The 18003-nt window shown below is 33.1% G+C and overlaps 2 protein-coding genes across 2 annotated transcripts; one reads left to right on the top strand and one right to left on the bottom strand.

Annotated features, from left to right (window-relative positions):
- Positions 1-606: 606 nt before the first annotated feature.
- Positions 607-1065, bottom strand: LOC104884965 (ethylene-responsive transcription factor RAP2-4). Its single transcript, XM_010669672.1, has one exon. The coding sequence runs from the start codon at positions 1063-1065 to the stop codon at positions 607-609; it is 459 nt and encodes a 152-aa protein (XP_010667974.1).
- Positions 1066-12346: 11281 nt separating this feature from the next.
- Positions 12347-15163, top strand: LOC104884964 (protodermal factor 1). Its single transcript, XM_010669670.4, has 3 exons — positions 12347-12646; positions 13549-14032; positions 14588-15163. Exons 1-3 carry the CDS (start codon positions 12457-12459, stop codon positions 14931-14933), a joined length of 1020 nt encoding a protein of 339 aa, XP_010667972.2. The 5' UTR covers positions 12347-12456; the 3' UTR covers positions 14934-15163.
- Positions 15164-18003: the final 2840 nt, after the last annotated feature.

Raw genomic sequence — 18003 nt, 5'->3', positions numbered from 1 at the left:
CCTAAAAGAATTACGCACTTAGACTCTCTCCTCTCTCTCTCTCTCACGCCTCCCTCTTCTCTCTCACCCTCCCTCTTCTCTCTCTTCTCTCTCTTCTCCTCACATAATTAAACCCTAATCCACCCTAATCCGTTGAATTGCAGAGAGAGAAAATGGGAGTGATAACGAGACAAGAAGTGAGCAAGCAGTTCAGGCTTCGGCGCTATACTCTTCAAGCTGCTGCGTTTCAAGAGGTGCTTTCTTTCGTTAATCGCCATGAATTTGATGATCCTCACGAAGCTTTGGATCTTCTTCTCGACCTTCTCGATCAATAGCCTCGTAAATTTCTCATTAAGTTTTTAGTATTCTGAACAATTTTGGAAAACAACTTCTTCATTTCTGTAATTTTTTTATTTTTTTGTGTATTTTGGCAGTGAAATCGTCGTATTTGGACAAGGAAACCTTGAATCGAGTGATTTCTACTCTACTTGATGTTGATGAAGTTTCTGCTTCAAAGGATCATTTGCGTATTATCGACGCTTTCGTTATTCCTAAACTTCGTTATGGTCAGAAGATTTTCTATGAGTAATTGTTTTCCCTTTTTTATCATTTTGTTTTGGTTTGAATTCATGTCGTTTGGGAATATGATGTGATGACCATTTTAACTTTTTCTAAATTGTGAGTTGGAAAGTGGAAGTGAGAGATTATTATGTGCAAAAGCGCAAAAATATCATCAGCGTCACCAAACGTCAAATCCGACAACGTCAAAGATCCACCGGATCCCACCTCGCTATCGGAGGCGCATTCGGCTTTAACAACATCAGACATCTGCTGCTGCTGCGGCTGATCATCGTTCGAAGACGAGGCAGCCGTAACAAGAGAAGAAGAACAAGATGATGAAGAAGACGATGAGGTAACAGTAACACCCTGGGTTTTCTTCGACTTTCCAGACTCCCCCTGTTGTTTTTCATTCCCTTGTTTAGCCAAACTCTCACAAATAGCCTCAAGTTTAGCATTAACAGAAGAATGAAGGGGTTTGTACTCGCCGAGTTCACCACCAATGAAGGGGTTTTTCATTCCTGCCATTGTGATATTTTAGTTTTTGTTCCTTTTTTTTCATTTTCGTTCTTTTGTAATTTAGTTTTAGTTTTTGTTCCTTTTTTTTCATTTTCGTTCTTCTGTATTTTAGTTTTAGTTTTTGTTCCTTTGTTTTTTCATTTTCGTTCTCCAATTATGTGATAACATTTTTTGATTTTCTGTTTTAGCTTTAATTTTCCTGACCATATTCCCTATTTCTCTTTTGGATTTGGATGGTTTACCTTTAAGGTTTAATGCAAATGTTAAAATTCAGAAAATGTGAGATTAATATATGAGTAAAAAAATGTCAAAAAAAAAAAATTTTTTTTTTTGGTAGGAAGGGCTGCGCTTTTACCTAAAAAGCGCAGCCTACTTAAAAAGTGAAGGGCTGCGCTTGAAAGGGCTGCTGTCAAAAAGCGCAGCCCTAAGGGCCTTTTTTAGCGCAGCCCTTCCTTATTTTTCCACTAGTGAATTGTCCGCTTTGGGTCTAGCCTGTACGGATTTATTTTTGGGATCCTTCCCAAAAGGCCTATAACTAATGTAGGTGATGAAGTCTTATAGACTAGGTAACTCCTCCTTATCTCTCTTATGTGGGACTCGATATATATACCCAACGATCCACCCCTCAGACCAAAGACCACAAGCCTCCCCTCCAGCAATAATTCATCTCACATCGTGTACCATCGCCAACCCGCGGAACACGCCTCCTGGCCACCACAATATCAGGAAGACTTTCGACACAAAGCACCAAGCTAAGCACAGATTTCTCATTGCGAGGTCACGCTAAGAGCCTCCACATCTCCTCATTGCGAGGTCGAACTTAGATCCTCCACATCTCCTTAGATTTCAAGCACCATGCCTCTAAGCTATGTCTGCAATCAACATGTTTCCGCTCCATGCTTCCAAGTTGTACCCTACTCTAACATATTCTTGTTCTACAATCGCATGTTCATACATTAACTGAGTCACCCATCTTCGACAACCATATAGAATACGACCATAATTCTTGCACCCACACCCTAGAGCTACACTGCTCTGCACCTACGTGCTCCAACAAGCTAACCATGGGTCCGGGAACACGCCTCCTGGCCACCACAATATCAGGAAGACTTTCGACACAAAGCACCAAGCTAAGCACAGATTTCTCATTGCGAGGTCACGCTAAGAGCCTCCACATCTCCTCATTGCGAGGTCGAACTTAGATCCTCCACATCTCCTTAGATTTCAAGCACCATGCCTCTAAGCTATGTCTGCAACCAACATGTTTCCGCTCCATGCTTCCAAGTTGTACCCTACTCTAACATATTCTTGTTCTACAATCGCATGTTCATACATTAACTGAGTCACCCATCTTCGATAACCATATAGAATACGACCATAATTCTTGCACCCACACCCTAGAGCTACACTGCTCTGCACCTACGTGCTCCAACAAGCCAACCATGGGTCCAGCTTCGTATGCGCGTTCTTCCAGCCGAACCGTCGGTTCTAATACCATTTGTTGGGCCCGCGAGTCCACCTAATGCTCCACCATTAGTATGATATTATTTGCTTTGGGCCTAGCCTGCATAATTTGTTTTTGGGCTCCTTCCCAAAAGGCCTCATACTAATATAGAATTATAGGTGATGAACTCTTATAAACTAGGTAAATCCTCCTTATCTCTCTGATGTGGGACTTGGTATGTATACCCAACAAGAGTGACTAGTTTAATTTATTTAGTGACCAGTTTAATATATTTAGTGATCATTTTAATGCATTTTATAATCATATTTTTTATTCAATTTAGTGACTAGTTTAATCCATTTGGTAAGACTGCCAATTTGTTTAAAATTATATATTTATTGTATTTCGAGAATCATAGGATAATAAAGGAAGGAGGAGAAAAAAGACGAGTAGGTTGGTGCGCGATGTCTAGGAATAGTGTTGGGTTAGAATGAAAATGAAATGGCTTGTTTAGACTCTAGGATAATGTAGAGATTGAGTTTGTCTAATTTTATGTCAAAATTAGATTGCTTATTCTAATAATTTGTGCTAACACAAGATTATCAAATAATATTATAAACATTATAGATATGTCAATACGCTTGGTTTAATTTTCAAACTCGCTTATATTCTCTCACTTCACCATAATGTATCATATTTTGATATAGTTTTTAGGTGCATTCGGGTTTTATTTTAGAAGCATTTATATGTGCATTGTCACTTATAATTACATATAATTATTTTAGTTGTGAAATATTATATCTTTTGTGTGTTTGTGATGTTCTTTGTGGAATATAAGGTGTTAAGAACATATTTGGAGTATTATTGGACAAGTTTGAGTATTTAGGAGCAATTGGAAGGACGCTACATTGATAAGGATCCTTATGCATATCTTTGAGTGTGAATTGCAGCCAGAACGAATTCGAAATCTAATAAAAGAAATGTGAAAATTGAGTCATTCTACTCTTTGGTACATAACTCTTGGTACGATAATTGTAATTGAATGATTCGGGCAACATTAGAAACTAAACTTGAATAAAATCTTTCCAATGATAGGTTATTGCACGGTCCAAGAAAAGTTATATTCTAGAAGATATGGGCTTTAAGTTCGCACTGTTTTGTTGAAGCCTGCTACGTGTGCGCGGATTAGTTAATCCCGCTCAATTAGTAATTAATTTGATTTTTCTTATCTTGTAATTTACTTTCCTACTAGTATTTGGAGATACATATTTATATTAAAGGTTTTTAACTCGGTTAGGATATGTTTTCATTATTGAAATAGACATAATTGGTTCTTTAGGTTTGCTCTATCTAGATATTCCATATTAGCCCTAGTTTGTTTTCTATTGCATTTTGGAGATTCAAGATTGTGTCTTCAATCAAGACTTTGCCATTCAGGCATTGCTAATCAGGTTTTATTATTTGGCTTCTCTTTATTGAGTTTAATTACTTTTGTCAATTAAATTTATTTTTTTATTGCTATGATTATTGAATAGTCTTTTATCTAAGATTGAGTTTAGTCCTAGTACGAATTGATCGTATGAATTTGTTGTAAGTTTCGTGTTATTGAATTATGTGCCTAGGGTTTGATAAGATTGTTTTTGTAGTCAATTTTGCATCCTCTTTTAGCCGTAACTTTATATTATCAATGAAAGTTTGAGTTGATATATATTAGGATTTATTTGTTGCTTGATTGTAATTTTATCAATTGAGTTAATCAATAAAAGTTGGGTCTTAATTTATATAATCTTGTCATTGACTTGAATTCTCCTATTAAAATAAGGTGAGAATTAGGACTAATTGGAAATTGTTTGACATTGGTTCTTAATGCTTCTATTAACTGTGTCTGCAAGCTATAAAAATAGGAGATATACATGTTTGTTATGCTTTTTTTTATCACAAAAGTGAGCTTTAGGTATTGAGGTATGACTAAGGATTTAGTTTTGCTTCGCATCTATGCTTTATTATTGAGTTATGAAGGAATGACAATCTCACCTAAACTATAATTGAGTAACTGGTATGTGAGTTATATTCTGATCTGTTCATATTAGTGGTAATGCTCAATCTAAGAGTTTCAACTATCATAGTTATCATAGTTTGTCATCTTTAATTTTGTAATTAGTTTAGCTCTTAGTTACATAAACTCATCTTAATTTTGAATTGTATAGCTATTTCATAGTCTACAATCAACTAGTGTGCGTGTTCAGTTTTACACCTCCTTATACAGAATTTTGTACTCTTTTTCTCAAAAACCTAATAATAAGATTTTTATCCTCCTATTGCTTGTAGACAAGTTAACATATTGTTTCTTTGTTTTGGATTTGTTAAAACAACCTTTACATTCAGTTTTATTTGTGTGATTAATAGTCTAATTTAAAGTGGCGATAGATACAAAATCTAGTCAACTGATGGAACTGGTATGTTAGATAATACTCCCTCCATCCTATTAATTTACCCGTAACTTTTCACATTTATCGATGTAAAACTCAATATCTTTAATTGTATATTTGTAAAAATTATAAGAATTTGATCTTCCAAAACAACATATTGAGACGAACCAAACGATATCCCACATAATTATATTTTTCCTTACCTACATATAAAGTACAAATGACGATCAAAGCCGAAAGGTAATAAAAAGAAATAGTGTTATAACTTATAAGTCATAGTGGAAAAACTAATAAAAGACGGAGGGCGTACTTGATTAGGGAATTATGATAGATGGTGAAAACGGACAGACAATGAGGTAAATGATCAAGATGGATATGATTTTCTCCCCTCATTACATCGTACATATATCATCATTTTAGTTTGACAAGAAGAGCAATGCTGTATGGGAATAGTAGATATGTTGTCATGTTTGACAATTTGAGCCTTTGAGGTCACATATATTAACAATGCACTTCAATTATAAGTATAGATTGTAGATTTGTAGTATAAAATCAATCAATTAACTGAGGGAAATCGCAACATTTTACAAAATAAAGAAAAATATATACCATACTGTCTAGTGTCTACTGATGAGATTTGGAAATCATACTGCAAACACAGTCTGTATCATTAAAGAATTTGACGAAAGTCCGAAGAAGAGGCAACATGAAAGCTGTACCCATCTTCTATAATGAGTCAATGCATATGCAGCAACACCAGCAGTACAAGTACGCAGTATACGTTTTTTATCCCCCTTAACATGTATAGTAGTACTTAGTAGTAGTAACTAATAATCCAAATGTGTGAAGTGTCCCATAATACTTCAAATCATCTCTCAGCAAAGGAATTGTGAATCAAAATTCTGTCTATATAGTATCATATCTCTATCATTCGTTTGATTCAAATTATTATGTGACATATATGGCACATCATTATTTGATGGTGCACTGTGAGCTAGGAGAACTCAAATGCATTTTTGATTTAGTTACTCCTTCCATCTCAAAATATAATTCTCATTTCATTTTGCACAGTCTCCAAGACGTACCGTTGACCTATGATATGTTTTATTTCTTATTAGTAAAAAAACATAAAAAGTTTATATTACGAATTTATACAATGAGATGAATCTAAGAGCACCATTACTCATGAGTGACAAACTCAATCATCCCACTCTCTTTCTAACTTTATCTCTCTAAAAAATAACATTCCACAATCTTTTCCCACTCATCTCCTTAACCATGAATTATTTTTCAATCATCCCAAATACTTTTACCCACTCAACTACTTTTTTACCCCACCCAACTATTTTTTCTCTCTCATCACCCCATTTTTCCTTACATAATGCAAAAGTTGGTTTATTTAATTCCCAAAATATGCCCAAAAAAAAAATTCCCTGCGTACCGTCCACGTAGGACAGCACGCGATAATTTTTTTTTTTTATCAACTTAAGCAAAACCGCTACTTGAAGTAGCGGTTTACAAAAAAAAAAAAAAAAATTCTTTTTGTGTGTGTTGTATAAACCGCTACTTCAAGTAGTGGTTCATTACTTAAGTAGCAGAGTTTGATTTGTGCTTGCAATATTTTGCCCATGTAAACCGCTACTCAAAGTAGCGGTTTATATTTATAAACCGCTACTTTTATAAACCGCTACTCCGAGTAGCGGTTTCTGTGGGCAAAAACGAACAAAAAAATAAGTTTCTCGCGTGCCGCCTACGTGGACAGTACGCAGGGAATTTTTTTTTTTTTTGGGCATATTTTAGGAATTAAAACCCACTTTTGCATTATTCAAGGAAAAAATTCTTAAATATTCATTACTAATTGATAAAAAAAATTAATTTATAAATACATAATTAGCGTTTTTAGCATTAACTAAATTAAACGTACAAAAATATTGTTTATTTTTTTAAAAAAAGTGTAAAAGTGGAACATATTTCATATAAAATAAGCAAAATTATAGAAAATTAGTAAATAGCTAAAAAAAAAATTTATCCAAAATATTACAAAATGGGTCTCTAATTGTAGATCTATGAAAAATAGAGCCATTGGTATTTTTTTATTTTTTTTTTGTTTTCTATGTTTTAAGATATTGCATTTTTAATATTTATAATTGTATTACTTCTCTCACCTGTCTTGTCAAATTCTGACGCACGCGTCAGAAATCTGACTGAAGTCTATTTTTTTTGGCTTTCCCCAAGCCAAAAAAAATTGACTTTAGTTAGATCAGGCAGTGGGTCCCACTCCCACGCCTGATCATCATTTCACTCACCCCAACCCATTTTTTTTCCCCAATCACTCTCATTCACCTCATGGTCTTTTTTTCAATTGTGATTAATAGCACTTTTTTCTCAATCATTGTATGATTCTTAATTTTCACTCATGAGTAATGGTGCTCTAACAAGACCTTTCATGAATATGTTTTTTTGTATACATTAGTAAGAATATTTGGTTAAAGTTTTTATAATTTGACTCTCAAATTAAAATGGGGAACTATATTTTGGGACAGAGGGAGTATTATTAATAATGCAGACATAATGAGATTTAGTTGATTAATATGATCATGATTATGTTGCACCATCATCATTTGTGTGTGAGACTTGTCATAAGAAGATGCATTGTTGTTTTGTACTCTCACGGTTTCATTTTAATCTACACACTTATATTTTTCATGCATGTCAATGCAAAACTTGGAGAAAATATATCTTTAGTTTTGTATTTGTAAAAATTATAAAAAGTACATATTAATAAAATACATGTTATGATGAATCTAACAAGATCTCACATGACTATATTTTCATCCACGTATAAATCACAAATGATGGTCAAAATGAAATTTGTGAGTAGTGTAATATATCAAAGTATGTAGATTAAAATGAAACGGAGGGAGTATTAGTTAATATTTCAACATTACAAATCCGCCACTCTCCACCAAAATTTAAAATACTGCCTCAAATGATGAATGTGTGTAACTTTACATAAGAAAAATGCATTTAACCTCAAATAAGAGAAATGCATTTAACCTTGATTATCTTTAATTATGTAATAGTCAAAAATATAATACAAAAAATTAATTCAAAATTTCACATTTGAATGTATCAAATACGATGCACATGATAATTAATAGATAATTATTGATTAAGAAATACATCAAAGTTTTATAACTTTAGCCACATATAGGTAGAATTTCATAAAATGAAGGTAATACATAAAAATTAAATAACATATATAAACGAGTTGCAGTACATGAAAAAAGTATTTTGATTCACTCGAATATGAATAAATCAATAACATTGTGGGATTCACTCGAATATGAATAAATCAATAACATTATGGACCCTTCTCTATATTTCTAGCATGGATATAAGCATTGTGGGATTTTCTTCATCGAGTAAGAGGTATTCTTAATTAGGAAAAAAAATGTTAGGAATATATCATATGTAAGACTCTCAACAACCTAATTTGTTTATGATTAGGATTTACTTATCTACTTAGATTAGTATTTATCTTTCTGCTTGGTTTAGGCTTTGTCCTTGTACTATAAATACAATGTTTCTCATCAATAATACACAAGACATAATTTACACTTCACCATAATTTGTCATGGTATCAGAGCAAACCTAAAACTAAACAATTTTTTTTTCACATAAAAGCACGATGTTTTCTTTGCGACATCCCCATGGCAGGCGACGGTGATCATAATGGTGAGGTCGAACGTTTCAAAATCTCGCCTCGTGGTTTTTGGTAATCATCAGGAAGCGTGTATTGACTATAATGAGACATTTACTCCTGTTGCTAAAATGACCACTGTTCGAGCCTTTATTGCTATTGCTGCTTTCAAAAATTGGGAGGTTACTAGATGGATGTTCATAATGCCTTTTTGCATGGCGATTTAGAAGAAGTTTATATGAAACTTCCTCCAGGTTTTTCAGGCACTAACTCCAATCTTGTCTGTCGGCTACAGAAATCTTTATATGGCCTCAAACAGGCTCCCCACTGTTGGTTTGCCAAACTTGCCACAACTCTCAAGGACTATGGTTTCCTTCCATCTTATTCTGACTACTCTTTACTCACATATACTCACAAAAATGTGCAAATCAATGTCCTAGTATATGTTGATGATTTGATCATTTCTGGGAATGATTCCGCTGCATTACACACTTTCAAAACATACTTGAGCTCTTGCTTCAAAATGAAAGATCTGGGTTCCCTCAAATGTTTCTTAGGCATAGAAGTGGCCAGGAGTGCCAGGGGCCTCTTTCTTTGTCAACGCAAATACACTCTTGACATTATCTCTGAAGTTGGATTATTAGGCGCCAAGCCTAGCAGTTTTCCCATCGAACAAAACCATCATCTGGCTCAAGCTACAGGCGATCTTCTTCATGATGCCGCGACATATATATACTGACGCCTTGTTGGTCGCTTAATTTATTTGGCAGTTACCCATCCTGATCTTGCTTATCCAGTTCATATTCTCTCTCAGTTTATGCAGGCTCCTCGCCAAGAACATTGGGAGGCTGCTTTGTGAACTGTTCGATATTTGAAGGGCACCTCGGATCAGGGTATCTCACTTTGAGCTGATAGTAATCTATCTCTACAAGGATGGTGTAATTTTAATTGGGTTGCTTGTCCCATTACTAGACGCTCATTGAGTGGTTGGATTATCTTCTTAGGTCATACTCCTGTTTTCTGGAAAACCAAGAAACAACAAACGGTTTCTCGCTCTTTCTTTGAGGCCGAGTATCGTTCTATGGCTTTGTCCTTGTTAGACATTCTTGATCCTTTCCATGCCCCCAACTTGGGGGGTGTTAGGAATATATCATATCTAGGAGTCTCAACAACTTAATTTGTTTATGATTAGGATTTAGTTATCTACTTAGATTAGAATCTATCTTTCAACTTGGTTTAGGCTTTGTCCTTTTTTTTCGGATAGGTAAGTTGTGAGTTGTGATTATCAAAAACGAAATAATTTACACCCTAATTTTCCTTGAATAACCTAGCTAAACCAAGGACCACCAACAAACTAATTACAAAGATTCCAACCAGCATCTATCTCTATGACTGATCTTCTTAGGAATAACACTAAGACATCGATCTATATTTCACATTTCCTTGTATTCTCGTTACAGTGTAATCTATATCGCTGACTTTTCCTTCCCAAAAAGCCAAATTTCTAGCTTGCCAAATAAAGTAAATGACAGCTTCTAGTGCAGCAGCTTGCACCATCCTTCTGATCTTTGTGCCTCTCCTCCTGCTAGCCAGCCAATGGAATAATTGTTGTATGTCGACTTCGAGTATTAATGCCACACCATTGCTTGATTGTATTAAGGCATGTCCTACTGAATTCACAATTAAAAAACAGGTGCCTATGATCCTCCACATGAGATTCACAAACCAGGCATTTGTCATTATCACTCACCCCCCAGCTATGAAGTTTAGCTCTAGTCTGTAATCTTCCTTGGATAGCCAGCCAACTACGAAATTGATATTTTGGCACTCCCAGTCTGACCCAGACAACAGTACTCCATTGGATCTTCTTATAATCACCAGAGAGTTTCTTGTAAACCTCGGTAATAGAGTAATGAGACATTTGCTGAACTAGGGCCTGAGTGTAATACATACTCCTTCAGCTTTTCCTTGACAATGCACACCTGCCTCCAATACCATCTACTAATAATCTTTGGCACATAATTAGGCATTGTCCTTGTACTATAAATATAATGTTTCTCATCTGTTGGAACACAAGGTGACACTCAAGAAGGGGGGGTTGAATTGAGTGGTGAAATCTAATCGTTTTTCGCAAAAATCCTTTTGTGGCTCAGTGCCTGGCACTGAGTCGAACACTCGTAAATCGCTGATTTGAGTTTTTGCGAATAATAAACTTAAAAGATATTAGATTTGACACAAGATATAACGTGGTTCAATCTCACCTCTGAGATCTACGTCCACAAGAAACAAAAACTCTTTTATTTCTTTGAATCCTAAAATATCAAACTCTTGATACAATACGATTCCCCTCACTACTAACCCTAGTAATGACTCCCAACACTTAACTCTAAGTGTTGACACTCTCTATAATGTAAAAGTTACAAGAAAAGAACGATCCTCAATGATGTGCTTCTTAGTCAAGCAAATAGAGGACAATTACAATTGTGAAATAGTAACTTAAATCTGACTCGCTCAGTGCTATGCTCAGTGCCGGAGGAAACAGTTTAATTTTCAGCTCTTAATATTTTCGGTTTTTGTCTCTGAAAACGTGAGATCTAAAAGTGAATTATGAATCCCTTTTATAGGACTTGGTTTGGATGAAAATCCTTCAAAAATATCTTTATCTTTTAATCCTTGATTTAAGGGATAAAACTCTCCTTTTAGAAAAACAAACTTTATCTTTTTCTATCTTTATCTTTAAACTTAAAAAGATAAGTTTTCCATATTAGATTTTCTTTTCAATTCAAAATCTGTTTTTATCTATATCTTTTTCTATCTTTATCTTTAAACTTAAAAAGATAAGTTTTCCATATTAGATTTTCTTTTCAATTCAAAATCTGTTTTTATCTAAAAAATATTTTCCAAATCTTTTTAGAAAATCTGAAAACACGTTTTAGTAAAATTCTATTTTATAAAAATCTTTTATTTAAAAACACGTTTTTATCAAAACACAATTTATATTAAAATCTTTTTCAAAAACTCGTTTTTATCAAATTCTTTTATAAACACGGTTTTATAAATCTTTTTCTAAAAACACGTTTTCCTAAATTCTTTTTATTTCTTATTTCGAAAACTAATTTCCTTTCTATATAGATATATAATTTTAATACAATTATTTATTTTCTTAACTCTAAGAATATAATAATTATACTAATTTTATATTTCTATATTTAGCACATAGCATATCACCAAGTTTGAGCATATTACAATAAAATCCAAAGTAACTATTCTAAGGAACATATAAACTTGACTTCAATCTTGATTCTTCTTTTCTTCAAAGTCTTCATTTATTAATTCCTTTCTTCATGCATCTGTTGCAACTGTTACATACTTTCATACTATAACATATTATATTAATTTTCATCATCAAAACATATCATGTATATGCACAACATCATCAATAATACACAAGACATAATTTACATTTCATCATAATTTGTCAACTATGGATGGACTCTTTTACCCATCTAAGAAATGAGGTTATCATGACTGAAAAAAAAGAAAAGATATACATGAAGGTAGACAAATATGCATGCGAAGATGAACGAGGGTAGTAAACGAGATCAATAAATGATAAATATAAATGCAACCTGCAACATATCAACTAACCATACATACTACTCTACCTGCTTGTATTTATTTACCATAACCCTAGCCTAGCTCACTACTTTTCCTTTATAATCTTGAGAAACTCATTTCTTTCATTCCATCTTCTATAACTCACAAAATTATCAAACCCTTTCTTTTTCTCTTGTGTTTTTGGGTTGAATAAAACAGAAAAAATAATGGGGAGGAACAAAGGGGCTTTTGCCTCTTTTACTAAAAATAGTAGTAGAAGTCTGTTTTTATGGATGGTTTTGCTAATGCTTTCCACTAATAACTTAGTCCTTCCAGTTGTTTCTACTACTTCCACCAACTTTGGGACTCAAAAGAACTACTATTCTCATGACCCACATGTTCCAAACCCTTCTTCAGGTAATCACTTCTTTATATATATATTTATATTAATTAGTAACTATTAATTCTATCTGTTGATGTTACATATTTTTTGAGGTGGTGTTGTTGATGTTACATTATTTTATGTTTGATAGAGATGGATAATTAATCCATGCAGTTCATGGAATAAAATATGATCTTAAATATGTCTTTTAAAAAATTTAGCTTGCTTTTTATCAAAGCTAGCTGTCTAGTCTCTTATTTATTTATTTGATTATTGTATCTGATTGTTTTTATTTTACTCTGTTCGTATTAGTACTAATGTACTATTATAATTAAAATTAGTATTGTGACAACTAAATTGGACTGCAAGTATTATAAATTTTTCTATTTTCCTTCTAATACGAAGTACAAATCCCTTCACATGCAGCAAGAAAAGAAATTCGAAAGTTCAGAGCCCGTTCGGTATTAGTGTGGTTTCTTTTTTTGGTTTTTTGATTTTCAAAGTTATGATATAATGTCCTATAATGAATAAAAAATTAATCAAATTTATTGGGAACATGATGATTTTGAAAACTGAGAACTAAAAAGTGAAAACCACTATTTTATGGTTTTCTGTTTTTGGTTTTTAGTTTTAAGAAAAACTGAACTGAGGAAAAAAAAATAACGAATGGATCCTCAACTTTTACTAGGTTAATTGATATGAGTTGCTTTGATTGTACTACGTTTTTGTATTACTATGTAGGGTCTGGTTCATAAATCATTGAGCTGCATTCTAAACTTTTTAGGACTACTGTTACTACTTGTGTTGATCTTTTGATTTTGTATATAAAGTTGTTTGTGTATTATCAAATTTTCTTGCATGATTACTATGAGAAAATATATAATGCTGCATTCTAATATTTTGTATAATACTTACATGGTTAACAATATTAATGCAGGTGCTCATAGCAGTCCTTCTCACACACCCACACACCATGGATCCTCCGGTAGTCAAAGCAACTGTGGGTCTCCTCCTACACCAAGTGGTGGCAGTGGAGGCTACTACCCTTCACCTGATCCTACGCATACCCCTCCTACACCTAGTGGTGGTAGTGGACACTACTATCCTTCGCCCACCCCCACCCCTCCTAGTCGAGGAGGCGGGGGAGGGCATCATGGTTCACCTAAACATACACCCAAAAACCCTCCTATTGGTGGTGGTGGTGGTAGTAGTGGTGGTTGCCCATGCCTTTCACCACCGCCTTCGAGCGGTGGTGGCGGCGGGTATTATCCTCCAACTCCATTGACTCCTACTCCTATAGTTACTCCACCAAGTGTACCTTTGGTGCCTTCACCTCCTTTCATTCCTCTTGTTCCATCTCCTCCTCTTGTTCCTCGTACTCCTACGCCTTTTGATCCTACAACACCCCCTTTCCCATGCACGTAAGTCTCCCACCTCCCCCTATATATATTTAATTTTAGCTACTGGTACTCTGTTCTAAAATAAATGAAACGCAAAAAATTCTCACATAAAAGATAAAAGTGCTTCATTTATTTCAAAATGGAGAAAGTATGTTATATATTTTATTGGATATTACTGGTAAGAAAAGTTGTGATATTGATATATGTCAAGGCCATACAAATATTCATATGGGGTATAAAGTATCTAATTTACTAAAATTTACAATTTCTCTCTTTATTTGTTTCTAATTATGCCTTTTTATATAAAATCTTCTGTCACACTTTTTGAATGCATATTACTATTACGCCACTTCATACTATATTGATTAGTAATATCATTATGATCCATCAAATTTAATTTCAAAACATGTCATAATCAACCAATAAAAATAAGTGGCACCACAAATGGTATACAAAATGTGGGACCGGATATTTAAATAATTTCTAGTGTCCAAGTGTTGAACATTGTCCGTTGATATCTTTAATTACATAATTGACGCTTAGCTTGTTGTGTGTTACATTGATATGTGGATGCAGTTACTGGGGAAGTCACCCAGGGTTGATATTTGGGGTGTTAGGATGGTGGGCAACCGTAGGCGGAATATTTGGTGTAACAACATTGCCAGGACTAAACTCAGCTACTAGTCTTGAAGAAATGCTTAACAACCCTAGAAATGATGGGTATGGTTCCCTTTACCGGGAAGGCACTGCCTCTTTCCTTAACTCTATGGCCACCAAGGAATTCTCTTTGTCCACCAAGCAAGTTAAGGATGCCTTCCTTGCGTCCCTTACCTCCGATAGGATCGCCGCGGCGCAAGCCAAGCTCTTCAAACTTGCTAATGAGAAGAAGCTCAAGCCTGCAACTACTTATTCTAAACCTTAATTAATTGCTAGCTAGCTAGTTTATTAATCAAATCAAATGCTATACTTTATTACTAGTATCTAAAAAATATGTCAGGTTTAAATTTTCATAGTTTTAATGAGTGATTATGTGTTTGTTTTGTTGATTTGTTAGACATTGGAAGTTTGCTATGAGTAACTTATGAGAGATTTGTTGTAGCACTATGATCAGTTTATTGTTTCAATGAAATGCATGGCTTTAGTTTTGTGCTCGATCTTGATTTCCTATAACTATATATTCATTTTGTATTTTTGTTGATTATTTTTGATTGGTAGTTCGGTATCATTTGCTATGGGTACTCAAATTTTCACAATACACATTTTTATCTTGAAAATCAAGACGAATATATTTGAAAAGATCACCATTCTACGAACTCCCCCATCCTCTATTCTTGTAGGTGAGTGCATTCATATATACTCGGGTGTACCAAGTGCGTTGTAAACCTAAGACTATTTTTTGCTCAATTAAAGTTTTACATTTATGTATTTATGCTCATTTGAAGGTTTCAAAAAATAATAATAAGCTTTCGTGTAAAAAAAAAAAAGTACTAAGTTTTGAGTGTACCATGTTAGTACACCCGAGTGTATGATAAATATCTCCTTTTTAGCTATTTAACTTTCACATGCACTATTCACTCACATCACTTAATTAACCATATTTTTGATACTAATAAATAGAATTAAATGTTAGTATAATGTTGTAGTAGTATGTTATAAGATTTATGTCAGTGCATGATTTTAAAATAAAATGTTTTGTATATTTTAATAGATAGTAAATAGAAATATTGAAATATTAATAGCCAAAATTGTGTTTTGACATATGGGTTAATTAAATGGGACAATTATGTAGTACTGATTAATCAAACCTTAAGTGAGTGATATCTAAGACAAAATCTTACTTATACAAAAAGATACTTCCTTTGTTTTCTATTATTATGCTTTTCCTGTGGGTACCTCCTATATTAATGCACGTCTTATAACTTAAATATTTTTTATTATATACTCCTCCGTCCTATAATATAGTGCCTACTTTATTTTTGGTGGGTCAAACTTTAAAATCTTTGACCGAATATTCTCATTTGTATATATAAAAAACATATTCATGTGGGATCTTGTTAGATTCGTCTCAATGTGTAGTTTCATAATATCAACTTTTTATATTTTTTATTAATACGAAATTAAAGATATTAAAGGTCAAAGTTATGTCTTGGAGACCGTGTAAAAAAGAAACAAGCACTATATTATGGGACGGAGGGAGTATTAGTAAAAATTACAACGATTGAATATTAATAAAGTGCTAGTTTAGACGAATCAAGTAATACCCCACTTTTCTCTTTATATATTGAGAAGATCCTCTCTAAAACAAAACTATGAGGACAAAGAACATCTCATGAATCATAGTCATTATTGATACTTCCTCCGTTTCAAAATAGATGCTACATTGTTGACTTTTCCACTATTCATGAATGAGGTTTGACCATGCATTATTTACTATTAGGTAAAATCAAATGTTATAATGTAATATGTTGTTGGATTTGTCTTAATGTATATTTTCAGAAAATCAAAATTTTATACTTTACTCTAATACATAATTAAAGATATTAGTAGTCAAAGTAGTGCCTCGACAAGCGTTTCAGTCAACAATGTAGCATATATTTTGAAACGGAGGAAGTATTTAATTCGTACAGTGAAAGGAGTTCATTCATCATAAATCCAGGTGTACTAATACTATATGTATAGTACATTCAAGATTAATTTTTACTCATTTGGAACTCTTTTTTAGTACATTTTGCTCATTTGGATGATTTTAAATGAACAATTAGCAAAAAAAAAAAAAAAAAAAAGCCTTGAGTATACCAGGTTCACAGTACACCCTATACCGAGTTGTATGATAAAATTTGTATTTGCAGAACTTATGTGAACTTTTTAATCTCAATTTATAAAGAGCAATATATATATATATATATATATATATATATATATATATATATATATATAATTATATATATATATATATATATATATATATTTATATATTTATATTTTTGGATATTGGCTTAAAAGGAACAATGTAAATATGTTTTTAATAGAAGTTTTGAATGATGAAAAATGAAGATAATTGTATCATATAAAAATTTTGACAACTGTTGCGGTCGATGATTTCAGCAAAAACGTGTATGAGAGTCTGAATAAAGAGCAAAGACAAATATATCCCAAGTCCTAGTAACAGGAGAAGGTAAAAACTGATTTCTCCTTGACTCTTGACTCAACAAAACAGACATGCAATAAATCACGTAAAAAAGTGACATGAATAAACAATAATGTAATAAATGAATCCAAGCAAATCGTGCCTACTGTATTGAACTCTCATAGATGAGATGGAACCATCCCTCTTTATTACAAATGACATGTTTGAATTTCTGAACATCATAATAATTTAATTAATTCACCAGCTTCCCACCAAAATTACTGCAATAAATGTGGTTTCCATGCATAAATGGATATCACATAAACAGCAGAGAAGACCTGCAGATTCAACCACAATACATGCAGAGTGAACCCTCAAGAGTAAAGTTAATCAGTAACAATATTAATGCATTACTGCCTCCCTTGCTCTTTATGATTATGTACATATTAATATAAAATTATAAGAAACAACATTATGATTTATGTTTATGAAAGTATTTTTTACGATACATCTTATGGTGTAAATTTGTATGTCATATACTACGTCTATTGAGAGTGAGGGATAGTCAAGCGGTTAGAGCTTTCTTCCCGGTTTTAGGAGGTCTTGGAATCGATTCTCACCCTTGGCAAGTTGGGATTTTCTTTATTACCCCAAGTTGTCAAGGTTTAAAGAGGAGAAAGTAGATGTGACATATTACCAAAAATAGAAAAAGCAACAGTGTAATGATTAAAAAGAAAGACAAAAAAAAAAGTGTGTAGATTAGAAAGAAACGGAAATAATATAATATAAAAGCTATATAAAAGAATTAGTAGGAAAGTAAATTCGAAAAAAATGCGTGAACCTTATATGTCCATATTTGTGATGT

The sequence above is a fragment of the Beta vulgaris genome, chromosome 9 (genome assembly GCF_026745355.1).
Source record: "Beta vulgaris subsp. vulgaris cultivar EL10 chromosome 9, EL10.2, whole genome shotgun sequence".
NCBI classification, from domain to species: Eukaryota; Viridiplantae; Streptophyta; class Magnoliopsida; order Caryophyllales; family Amaranthaceae; genus Beta; species Beta vulgaris.
Note: the sequence above shows the minus strand (reverse complement) of the source record. Positions and strands in the feature narration are given on the sequence as shown.